The sequence below is a fragment of the Phragmites australis genome, chromosome 10 (genome assembly GCF_958298935.1).
Source record: "Phragmites australis chromosome 10, lpPhrAust1.1, whole genome shotgun sequence".
Lineage (NCBI taxonomy): Eukaryota > Viridiplantae > Streptophyta > Magnoliopsida > Poales > Poaceae > Phragmites > Phragmites australis.
Genome location: NC_084930.1, coordinates 7,143,047 through 7,155,914, shown reverse-complemented (window position 1 = coordinate 7,155,914; position 12,868 = coordinate 7,143,047). Strand labels below are relative to the sequence as shown.

The 12,868-nt window shown below is 37.5% G+C and overlaps 1 protein-coding gene across 8 annotated transcripts; it reads right to left on the bottom strand.

The window, feature by feature from the left end:
• Positions 1-2,791: 2,791 nt before the first annotated feature.
• LOC133883383 (uncharacterized) lies at positions 2,792-11,512 on the bottom strand. 8 transcript variants are annotated; one of them, XR_009902869.1, is made up of 6 exons: positions 10,386-11,512; positions 10,163-10,221; positions 9,961-10,018; positions 4,997-5,065; positions 3,124-3,185; positions 2,809-3,045 (listed from the first exon to the last, which is right to left on the bottom strand). XR_009902869.1 is itself a non-coding variant. In XM_062322696.1 (4 exons), exons 1-4 carry the CDS (start codon positions 10,472-10,474, stop codon positions 2,891-2,893), a joined length of 372 nt encoding a protein of 123 aa, XP_062178680.1. In that variant the 5' UTR covers positions 10,475-11,512; the 3' UTR covers positions 2,816-2,890. The 8 variants fall into 8 exon arrangements, 1 of the variants encoding a protein (XP_062178680.1); XR_009902872.1 differs by lacking the exon at positions 9,961-10,018 and having other exon boundaries at positions 2,792-3,045; XR_009902871.1 differs by lacking the exon at positions 3,124-3,185 and having other exon boundaries at positions 2,812-3,045.
• Between the last annotated feature and the right edge of the window lie 1,356 nt (positions 11,513-12,868).

Here is a 12,868-nt window from a genome sequence, read left to right as displayed (position 1 = left end):
CATATGACGAAAACTGCCTCGAAACTGCAGCCATGCACCCCAGTCCTGCCGCCGGCGCCATGTCAACAATTTTCTCCATACCGCATGGCGAAAATAGTATTTTCACCGTACGGTACGGTGAAAACATGTTTTCTCCATACGGTAAAGCAAATAGATATTATTTTTGAAATTTTCTCATTTTCGATACTATTTCTATAATATCCAAAAAAAATGTAATAATAAAAAAATATCGTCTGCACATGGAAGATCAACAGATCCTCTGATTATTTATTTGCCCCTCTTCAGAGGTTGAGAAAGCTTTGCAACCTTACTGAGCCGACAAGATGAATCAACGAGCACTAGATTATGGATAGTGGCACAGTACACTCACTGCAGTGGTGCTGGTAGTGCTAGGGGTGCCTATTTGCAAATACCCTGAAAATGGCGCAGATTCCTCAAGAAACATGGGTAAAAGCTCTCAAAATTTATCTTAAAAGTCTCATCTATAGGAGAGCTATATTCGAGTTTTATACAAAATGTGATGATCACATTCAATCATGTTTGATAGATTAAAAAAAGATAAGCTTTAGGTGTAATAGTGTGAACAAGCTGTCATATCTTATAAGATCCTGCTTGTTCGTTTAAAAAAAATTCGAAGTGTACTACCAGTGTTCTTTGGAAGTAAGTTGTTGAACATGACAGCAACTGTCCAGCTTGTTTGAAGGGAAAAATGTAAAAACCCTCCACAAATCATTTGGATTTTGATTTTCCCTAGAAGTTTGGCTTTGTTGCAAAAAAACCCACCAAAAATTTGGCTTTGTTGAAAAACCCTCCCAAAAATTAAAAAAATAAAAATATCACAAATTTTTTTTTAAAAAACTAGAGACAATTCTAAGACCTTCTGTGAATTTTTTTTTCAAAAATAATATCTTTTGAATAATATTTCATGAATAGGAAGTTTGAAAAACATGCAGCTCGTTTATTAACTCATGTTATTTTAACTTTGTCATGCCTACTATTATTTTTCTACACAAATTATTGTTTAATTAAACTAATAAAAGTGGAATTTTAGGGGTGTTATGGATTAGTTATGAATTAATCTATCTGCAATACATTTACTCAATCATGCACGTTACAATAACTATTTTAAGATTTTATGTATTTTTAGAAGATAGAGGATCATGTAAGAAGACAAAAAATTTGGTTTCATGATTTTTGGATTAGTAAATAATTAACTATGCATTTAACTAGAATTAATAAATAAGTTGCATATTTTTATTTTTATTTTAACTTACTCTCCATGAAATATGATGCAAAGGATATTATTTCTAAAAAAATTCACAGAAGTTCTTAGAATTGTCTCTTGTTTTTTTTAGAATTTTTAGTGATTTTTTTTAAAAAAAATGAATTTTTAAGGATGTTTTTGCAACAAAATCAAATCTTTAGAGATTTTTTTTTCAATAAAAGAAATTTTGAGAGCAAAAGTCAAAATCCAAATGATTTTTAAGAGGTTTTTGTATTTTTCCCTTGTTTGAACCCTGGTAGCTAAGCACACCCATATAATGGTCAACGGATCTGGAATGTGACGTTTCTCCAAGAAGCCTAGAAAACAGTCGCAATTGCTCTTACAACAACATTTCAAAGTTCAGCTGGTAGCCATCCCAAAAGTGACACCTGAATAGTTCAGTATAAGACAAGGAGGAAGCAAAATTGTGTGCTTTTCAGTGGTTCGATTTATGGGCACCAAACTCGATTGATCGTAGCAAACTTAATTTGACCCTCACCGCATGTCAGTGGCGGACCCAGGATTTAGCGATTGGATATTCAGTATTAAAAAAAATGTTCAATCCAAAATACGAGAAGTCCATAATAGCGTAAATTTTAAAGTATAAATTGTTCATATAGAGAAGTTTCAACTAATTAAAAGAAATTACAAAGCATTTAAACAAAATTACAATTTAACTTTGTGTTCCTTTATGGCTTGGAAGCGTTTAATGATGTCACTATCCTTAACTTGCACAAAAAATTTACGCTCAACTGCTGATTGCCGAACTGGGCAGTCACAACATAAAGATCATAAATACCTGATATTTGTTGCTATGTGGGCTCTTTTCAGTTAGGGAAAAATGCAAACCCCCCTAAAGTCACTTGGATTTTAACTTTTCCCTCCAAAAATTATTTTGTTGCAAAAAAAACCCCTAAAAGTTTGATTTTGTTGCAAAAACACGTCCAAAAATTTAAAAAATTTAAAAAAATCACAACAAATTCTAAAAAAAACTAGAGACAATTATAAGACCTTTTATGAAATTTGTTTTCAAAAATAATATCCTTTACATCATATTACATGGAGAGTAAGTTTGAAAAAAAAGAAAAACGTGCAACTCATTTATTAATTCGAGTTAAATGCATAGTTAATTATTTACTAATCCAAAAATTATGAAACAAAATTTTTTAGTCTTCTTACATGATCCTCTATCGTGTAAAAATACATGAAATCTTAAAATAGTTATTGTAACGTGCATGATTGAGTAAATATGTTGCAGATAGATTAATTCATAACTAATCCATAACACCCCAAAATTAGTGAAATCACTTTTATTAGTTTACTAAAACAATTAGTTTACAATTTGCTGAGTGGTCTGATGAATTGAAGCAGCAAAGATATATATACGTAGTATATGTGCTATATACTTAATTTTTTTGCAAAAAAGTTGGGTATTCAATTGAATACCCATGCATCATGGTGGGTCCGCCCATGCCGCATGTGCCACATGAGCTGGAGAAAAAGACAAACCGATCCATCCGGGGAAAATTATGATACCAATTTCAATATCAATTGTTGATTTTTTTTCAGAAGAGGAATCCGTGTACAAAGACGTCAGCGACATACTACGAAGTAGTTTCACGTTCACTATGTTACCATTACCTTCTTACTAAGATTATTGAAGTCTTCATTGAAGGATTTTGACGACACCAAGAGATCGAACCTTGGTGGACTCAGCTCACCACATGAGCTTTGCCACTGGGCTCTTGGAGCCTTCAAAGCTGACAGATTCATTTGGTAATCTGATAGCAAAAGAAAGGAGAGATCAATAGATTACAGCCTTTCTGCAACAAAAAGGCCCGACAAAGCATCCAACGTACTTGTTGCTCATCGCCGCACTATCCAACACATAGAACTGCTCCAGACACGCTCAGGAACCTCTCTGAAAAAATTGCTCCGACATATATAAAGTCCCATCATCGGACCATCCAGCATACACTCCAATTTTTGCTTCTGTTCTAAAACACTCCGACATATACTCCATCTGAACGCCGAACCATCCAAAGTATTCAACTTTCATAACGTCAAATCATCCGACGTGTACAATTCTCCTAAACTCGAGACAAACATATCAACTCAATTTTCTCTACAACTTCAATTAATCATGATCATAATTACAGTACATAAACCTACTCATATGATACAAAACGGGAAAAATCAAAAATTAGACAACATACGCGACCGTATTTACCGAAATAGACAACATGTCAGCGTATTTACAATTTTAGTATCCGTATTTGGCACACCGTGTGCTGAAAACCCATATTCGATACACGGTGTGTCGAATGGTACTGTAGCACTATATTCGGCACATGGTGTACCGAAAATAGCACTATAGTACCGTATTTAGCACACGGTGTGACGAAAATAGGTTACAGTGACATTTTCATCCCACCGTACTCCGAAAATGAACAGTACCGCGCATAAACAGTAACAGCTGTGCGTTTGAATTTTATTTTCCCTCTTTTTCAAAACGGTGGTCTTCTGTTACTCCAAAATTGTTAAAACTTTTTTTACATATTCTATAATCCATGTGCAACCCATTTTAATTGGATTCACTAAAAAATCCTTTGTATATTTAAAACTAAAATTCTCTAAAAAAAACTACTTTTATAACTTGTAATAATTGTTAGTGTCTCAAATAAATTCCAAAAAATCTAGAAAAATTCACTAATATTCTTCTTATGTGATGGAATAATTTCTAAAATTATTTTCAGCTCTAGTTTATATGATGAAAAAGTGAGTTCCTTTGTAATGCTTCTTTTACATAAAATGATAAAAATGCATATAAATGAAGCATTACAAAGGAACTCACTTTTTCATCATATAAACTAGGGATGAAAATAATTTTAGAAATTATTCCATCACATAAGAAGAATATTAGTAAATTTTTCTAGATTTTTATGAATTTATTTGAGACACTAAAAATTATTACAAGTTATAAAAGTAGTGTTTTTTTTGAGAATTTTAGTTTTAAATATACAAAGGATTTTTCGATGAATCTAATTAAAATATGTTGCACATGTATTATGAAACACGAAAAAAAATTTAACATTTTTGGAGTAACAAAAGACCACCGTTTTGAAAAAAGTGAAAACGAAATTCAAACGCACTGCTGTTACTGTTCATGCGCGGTACTGTTCATTTTCGGGAAAATGTAACAGTGCTACAGTGCCGCTTTCGGCACACCGCGTGCCGAATATGGGTTTTCGGCACACGGTGTGCCGAATACAGATGCTAAAATTATAAATACGCTGATATGTTGTCTATTTCGACAAATACGGTCACGTATGTTGTCTAATTTTGGATTTTTGCCATACAAAACTTATCAAACTGAATCAACGCACTTATCAATCACTATCATATAGAAATCAAGATAAATTTCCACTTGTTTTCTCAAACTGTTTAAACACTCGTGTTCTAAAACAGAAATGTTTAACCACTCAAAACAAAGTGAAAAAACCTCTGCCTAATTTGTTCCTATTTTATTCAGAGAAAAAAAATTAACACTTGGGTGCGCATTTCGCAACATAGATAACACTGTTCAATTAACAAGCTGCGGCAAGCTTCTCTTCTGGATTTGGTGAAGTTAAATAATCATTAATTCACAGCAAAGTCTCAACATCATGGATACTGTAAGAGATAACTTGCAACTTCAGAAAAGCTGCTTTCGTTTGTCATCCAAGAACGTACTTGCAATCTGCAGAAGGTACAACCTTGTCAATTGTAATCTGCAGGTAGTACAACATAGGAAGAGTACTCCTGAAAGGAAATGAAAGAGACTTCTTTAGAACAGGTGAGATACTGAGATGACAATCATACTAATGCATTGTCGCTCATTGAAAACATAGGAAAATTTAGCTCATAAATTTTATTAAATTTTATAGTGAAATGCATTGTCGTTCATTTGAATACAGAATACTATGAACAAAATTGCACACGAAGCAACCACAGAATTGACAACCAGGTTTCAGGATTCATGGAGTAATCCTGCCATGAGTCGGCCTGTGTTTTGAATAAGTATATTTGTATGTGCATGCAAAGAGTCAATAACAACTGATTTGAAAAGAAAGACATCCAAAAGTGAAATTGCCACGATCCAGCCTCTTTTTTAGCAGAAGCTTGTATGCTTGATTCTAATTGCCAGAGACACTTTAAACTTCTAAGACGGGGCAACATGCAAATGCTCACTGAAAGAACAGGCATGAACAGATTTTACAAGTCTCTAAAAACATGTAAAAGGAAAAGAAGAGAAATCCTATTCAGAATGGAGGAAGTAGTCATAGGATGCAAAAAAAGGTAATGTATATAAATTGGCAGCAGCTATATGTCATGTTGTGCGACGCTGTGTAAATAAGGATAAAACATAGCAATCTGACCAGAGCAATTGGTGTACTTAAAAAACTTATGACCCAACACAGCCAGAGAAACAGAAATTCTCTTAGCCTCTCGCCACAAACATAAAATGGAGAGTGGAATATTCGTTTTCTCAATTTCAAGTTATAACTCTTCAACCCAAATAATAATATTCAGATTCACGTCTGGAGCGAGCATTTGGTGAAATGGAATTGACAGTTGCACACTTTTAGTCAATATGATTTTTAGTGATATTGATCTCGTTTTTGCAGTCCAACATAGGAAGTTAAACACAATAGCTAGTAAGAGCTAACAACTTAGCATGCACTAGCTTCATGCTTTCAGTATAATCTTTCTGGAATATTAGTTCCAACTGGAGCCCAAACCTTAAGCATGAGCGGATGAGCCCAACCTCCCGACCAATTCTAATACAGAAACAGGGGGACGACAAATTCAAAAGCACCATGAATAATCAAGAACGCTTCCGCTTCTATCAGATCATAGTACAAAGTGCAAACACAGCCTCACCTTGAACATATCTTCCGGGATTTCAAGATATAACCTTTATTCTATCCACCAACCATCATACCTTTCCAATCATGGGCATGTGATCCTTCATGCTACTTCAATTTTCCGCCGCGCGCTCTAACACTCAACTCTATACAGTGACGGAGCTAACATAATGTAGGAGTGTGGTGCAAAGCGTACTGAGTCCCCGTATAGGTGAACCACCTCTCTCTACATATTGTGATGCACCATAAGTTCTAGTTAACATACAGTAGAAGAATCAACATCATACTCGACGACCTAGCCACGTTCCTGATGATCATGTACACTCGAATGGTAAGAAAGATCGTCAAGGAAGCATAATGGAGTTCCTTGACGACTTTGTTCATCACAAGGTAGGGCAGTAGGAGGGGCCACCCTTCGAACCCAAGTCCCAGATTGGGTATTCAACATAACTATAGAAAGAAGAAGCAATAGGAGTTTCTAGTACGCACATCCCTTAGTCCAGCATATGGTTAATTAGATGCAACCTTCAAGATTTCGATCACATGGGTTCTACTTTGCCTATCCATACAAGGTGAGGTAATGACGGGCCTCCCTCTAGGACTAGGGTTTTATGGAGCTCTTAGGCATGACTGGTTTAACGTAATAAGAAATCAAGTTAAAATGTATATTAGTTTACTTATGATGAGTGATCCGTCTAAAATAGGACTGATCTCTTTTAATAATGAAGTTTATGTTTTTTGCAAATGCTTGAATTCCCCTCCTTCAAGTTTCCCTCTATTGGTTCCTTTGAAAGTTTGCAAGTTTTTCGGTTTCCGGTTTTGATTTTTGTTTTGGTTTTTTGGCTGAAACTTCAGCACCTTGTGAGGTCATTTTTCTTGTTGCTAGAGGCATAAAATTCGCATACACACGCTTATGTGATGGAGTCTTGAATTCCCTTGCCTCTAGACAATTAATTTGAAGAATTTCGTTGCTCGATGTTCATCTTTTCTTGCTTCTTTGCAAGTTATAATCTCTCGAGTGGTAAGACATATGGATTGATCTTAAATAGAAGATATGGTTCATATACCATCTGTGGAGTTGTGTTGCCTCAACTTTTTAATATTAAAACTTCTCTCTATTTTTGTTCCGCTCGAGTTTTGAGGTACGTTGGGTGATCTAAATAGGAGAAGACCATCGATTTTGCAAGAAATTTATTGAGACGTCTATTCACCCCCCTTTAGTCGGCAATCTTGTTCCTAAACACAAGCTAGATGGGATCCAATTTTAGCAATGGCAAGTAATGAAATTGCTTGATCCACCATATGGTTAGATGCAATCTGAACTCAACATTTCGATCAGCCACACAAGATGAGGCAATGACTTGCCTCCCAACTAGGGTTTTGGGAGTTCTTGTACATGACTATTTGGAATATATGCAATCAGTGTTTCGATGTCATCATCTGGTTCACCACAAGCTAGATGAGATCCAACTTCAGCCACATCGGCCTTTGCGGATTTTGGTTGTGATCAGCCACATGGGTACAATCTTGACGTTCCCCTCACGTAATTGCCCATCCTAGGGCACTGATGTGATTTCAATACCCCTCCTTTGTGTAAATATAGAGTACCCATATAGGAGGTCACCACCATTTGTGCCCAAATACCCTCAAATATAATATAAATACCAGTTTGACATGCTCTTACCTCAGTCCCCCTTTTCCAGTCCTGAAAATCCCTGTGGCCTCCTATGATTCATTGCCCATGATCTACTCCTAGGATTTAATCAAGTTTGGTTACAAAATATGGTACCTACTCCAGTCGATACCCACGGATTGTGTAGATATATGACTCCTGTTGAGGCACATGTTTAGTCCCCTTGCACTATACCTTGAGAGAACTAGCACAATGATTGGCTTTACGGAGTTGATCAGTCGAGAGTTACACAAAGGCATCCCTTTTAACAATTATTAGATAGGCCTATGTAGGGCACAGTACACTATGCCGAGTCCCTCGGGAGAGAACATGGTGAACTGATGACATCAAGATTGTTCAGCCGTATCATGCATGAAGCCATGCTATCCGTACAAAGAACTAAGTTTTTCAGTGTCCAAAATTCAATTTAAATGCATATGAGTTTCATGGAGCAAAACCAGCTTGTTCCTAATTATGTCAGAAAACTAAATAAACTGAACCATATCTATGTGAGCGAAAACATGAAGAGGTTATTTAAGGAAACCTAGCACATATATGCAAGGAATGCACTTGCTAGATGGTGCATCAAACTCAAGGATCAAGTTCAGCTTCAATCGTACAGGAGTCACCAAGAAGTAACATTGTAATTAGTATTATTTTTCTTCTCAATCATATTAATTAATATAATATATATGGGTATGAGAGTGGATGCATAAACGATGTCGATGATTCAAGTAACGGAAGGCATCTTACTCCCCAATCCCCATATAGAAGCATTGTGAATCGTTTGCACCATATTTCTCACCATGACATATTTAGGTTTCATATTTCAGCACTTATATTCTCATCTTACTTATCCATCATCAATTCAAGGAGGCAAAGGTATCATATTACATGATAATTCAGTTACAGATTTTCCTTCCTATATAATATTTTGAAACAGGATTCTTAAGCAACTTTTGTATTTGGACTAGTGTAATTAAGTTACTAGGCTAACAGAACAGCAAGTGAACCAAGATGAAAACAAGTATTTTGTTAGTGTGACCATAAAAGGCAAATTTTAGAAGCAGGTACGCAACCGCATGCTTACATACATTAATATTGGTTCATCATATGCTGCTGCAGGCTTGCAATGTGTGAAAAACATAAACACGGAACAGGCAACATCACAATATAGTATACAAGGACAAATTATAAGAAAAGAATATAAAAAATGCATAGATGAGTAAATACTTACAAAGAGATCAAGAGTACATTTCCTTCAAAAAGAGGAAACTAAGAGTGCATGTATGGATATACTAGTTTTTCCTCTCTATTTTGTTTATCTCGCAACAAGAAGCCCCTCCCTTTCTTTCTTGTTGACTTTTAAACCCGCATCCCATGGAAAAACCCCAAAACTATTTGATGCAAATTTAGTGTGCATGGTCCAACATTCAATTCTTAATTATCTATCAAATTATCGATTTATTTCACACACTCACAACCACAAACAAACTGCTACACATTTCGAACAAACAAACTGCTACACATTTCGAGCAAGACATAACTCGCATAATGATTCATCCGGTAGACGCATATAACATGTATACTCTCCATTGGAGTGGACAGAGGCAATACAAAAAGGTTCTCCACTAGCTATCACAAAGAGTAATTAAGTTATTGTAACTTTCAGAACATTGATCCTTGATTATATGCTCGAATTATCTCAATTTCTTAACACGGTTAACCGATAACACCACTAAACTGTATACTCTACAAACCCACCTTACTTTAACTTAACAGGTACCCTCGGATAATAGTACTTAAAACGCAACTGGTCTAGTTCGTGTCCACAACAATGGATGCAAGTAAATGGGTTCATCTCATGAAATGGTCTTTGCATTCCAAATGAATCAATTTCTAGCAAGTTTTTTAGTACGCATAAACTTTTAAATAACGTTGGGATGTATCAAAACTCGAAGCTCCAATGTCAACAGCATCCATAACTGTGCATCCAAATTCAACAAACACATGCAACAATGCCACATTTTTTTTTTCTTGAACCACACAATTGTATCCTCAAAGAAAGCATGAGAGCTCGATTAGCTACTAGAAAAAAAAAAAAGATATGCGCATACCTTAGTCATAATTAAGCAAAACTGCAAATGGTGTTGCCCATTAAATGACGCCCATGTTCTGAAAGAAAATGGAAGAAAGCAGTAGCAAATGGATCAATACTGATACGTGAACAGACAGGAAGGACCACATGATAGTGCAGGGTAAACCAGGCCACCCTGAAGACATGAAAGCAATGAAAATCGAGAAGGCAGTGACTCTTACCCCTCCTCATCAGTAACACTGTAACGAGCAGCAGCATTTTCTCCACTCCCTCTGTGTGTCTGTGAGATGTCGAGGAAGATAGACAAGGATATGATATGAGTAGAGAGAAGAGACGAAAAATCATGAGAGAGATCGAACAAGAAGGGGGCCAGCCAAAACCAAAAGGTCAAACGCGTGTGTGTGAGTGAGAGTGAGGGAGAGAGAGATATAACAAGGTACCAACCTAAGATGCAAGCCAGATCTGGCAAAAGCAAGGTGAGGCCACCGTCGTTGCCAAATGTGGTTCATCGCATGGTGACCTCCATGATCCATTTTTGTGCCAACAGGAGCTGAGCAGCAGCACAACCACCACTATGGCCATGACCGCAGGTGGACCAAGAACTCCAACCAAGAACCTCAGCAAGAAAGAGCAGAAAAAATGTAGGAATAATGGGTACAGTAGCCATGAGGAAGATGAGCTGCACCAAGAGAGAGAGAGAAAAGATGATGCAGCTATTGTTCTGATAAATCCTTACAGTAGTGCAGTGTACTGTCAGCGTCTCCTGATTCAGCTCCCAAGGCAGTGAGTTGGGAGCTAGCAGATCCAGGAAGGAACGAAAAATCCCGGGGACAAGCAAAATAAATGGCAAAACCAATCATTTTTCAGTGTACTGCAAAGCCACAACAAACTTACTCCTAGTAGTAGTACTCTTATCTCCTCTCCATGCCGTTCCATCAGTATCAGCAGCCTCATCTCTTCCTCCTCCTCGGTAGTAGCCCCCCGACAGCCTGACTGAAGGGATCAAATCGAGAGCAAAAAATATGCAAATCTATTGCGTATATCTAGAAGATAATGAAGTAACATGTCCTTGCTGCCTGCAAGTCTGCAAAGGCAGCGTCCTCTCGCAGCATGCGTTTCTATCTCTGCGTGGCACGGTTTCCACCGCGCTCAGGCGCCACAGCAAAAACCTCTCCCCCCTCCACTACTGGTGGTATCGTCTGTCATCTCACCGGTGGTAACCCAGATCAGAACAAGCTCTCGGCCCAGAGAGGCTGACAGAAAGAGGAGCGAGCACGCGGCGGGGACGGCATACGTTCCATGCCGGCCGCCACGCCGTGTGCTCACTCTCTTCTGTCAATCTCTTCAGGGCCTTCTCACTCTCGAGCACTTCTGATTTCTGAAATGGAAGAAACACAAACAAGATTGGAACGAATTAATCGGTTCTTGGATCCGATGAGCGGAGGCAGTACTGGAAAGCAGGATGAGGAAGAAAGGGGTTGGTGTTTGGGTTTGTTCAGTGTAGAAGGAGAGGTGGGTGATGGGTCGGGGGCTTGTGCCTGGGCTAAGCTATGCTTCAGTGAAGCGAAGCCATCTCGAGATATTATTATTTATTAAGCAGCTCAGTCTCAGTAGTTGTTAGACTATCACGAAAGGTTCTCTTTTCCATTTTCTCTATTAGGTATTTTTTTCATAAATCTTTTCGAAAAAAATATTAGAGATAAAGAAAAATAAAAGGTGTAAGAAGAGAAAGAGAAATCAAAAGGAGAAAATGAGGAACGAAAGGTAAGAAATATAATTATGTGCCTATTTATTTGAACTTCTGTTTTTAGCTTCTTAAAAAGCTATACTTTTAGCTTTTAACTAGTTTTTAATTTATTTACTTAAAAATAAACTTCTGACTACCAATAATCACTTTTCAACGAATCCAATTATTTTAGTTTTTAGCTTCGAATAGACCCTACGGATCTAGCTCTTAGGATCAGCAACAGCGAGGGGCGGAGCCGTCGGCGGAGCAGTGTTAGACGGAGCAGCGGTAACACATCCATCCATCCCCCCACGCACACAAAGCAGCCACAGGGCGCAGGGGCATCGTACTCCCGAGCTGGGGTGGTGACGTTTCGACCGCTTGTTTGCCTACCGGCGCTTGTGGTATCTCTGCAGTCTGGAGGCAGGTCGGCCTAGCCCCCTGCCATGTTGTTCAGTCAGTTGACAGCTGACAGGGATAAGACACGCCATGAAACTTGTTATTTTATTAGTTACAGTATTTCATCGCCTTTGAATTTCATTTTAACCCATTCATATATGATTTTTATTAGTATTGGTAGAGCCATAATTCATATAGCCTCACATGACCAGATTTTATAGAACTATCTTCTGAATAAGGCATATGGTGTAACCAGATGTTCCTGTAGAGGAAGTGGTAACCAGATGTTCCTGTAGAGGAAGTGGTAGCTAGGTGCAATTGCCACACTAGTTCAAAGACATTTTAGTCTAACTCGGTTTGAAGCCAAGAAAAAAAATGAATTTAAGTTTATTTGAAGTTTATGAATTTTATAGGGGCTTCACATTACTCAATAAAAGCATGCGATCACTTTGTATTTCAAGTGTGTTCGGTACATTAAGTAGGAGAGATTAGGGCGTCTCCAATGTGATTAAAAACTTGATCCTAAGAGCATCTTCAAGAGATCTTATAAATAGTTATCTATAGCTAAATATAAGAATTTTGATCAAAAACTCATCTCCAACAGTCTCTCTATCTCATTCCATATTCTTACCGAACCCCAAAAACCCCCTCCCGCTCGCTTCTTTTGGAGAACGCCCCCCCCCCCACTCCCTATCCACCCAACAGCCTAAGCCCCACCCACTGGCCTCAAGCTCATCTTCGTCTGCCTCCACACAAGCTCGGAGTTCATGCTCTCCAGCTCTGCCACTATCACCGGACAGCG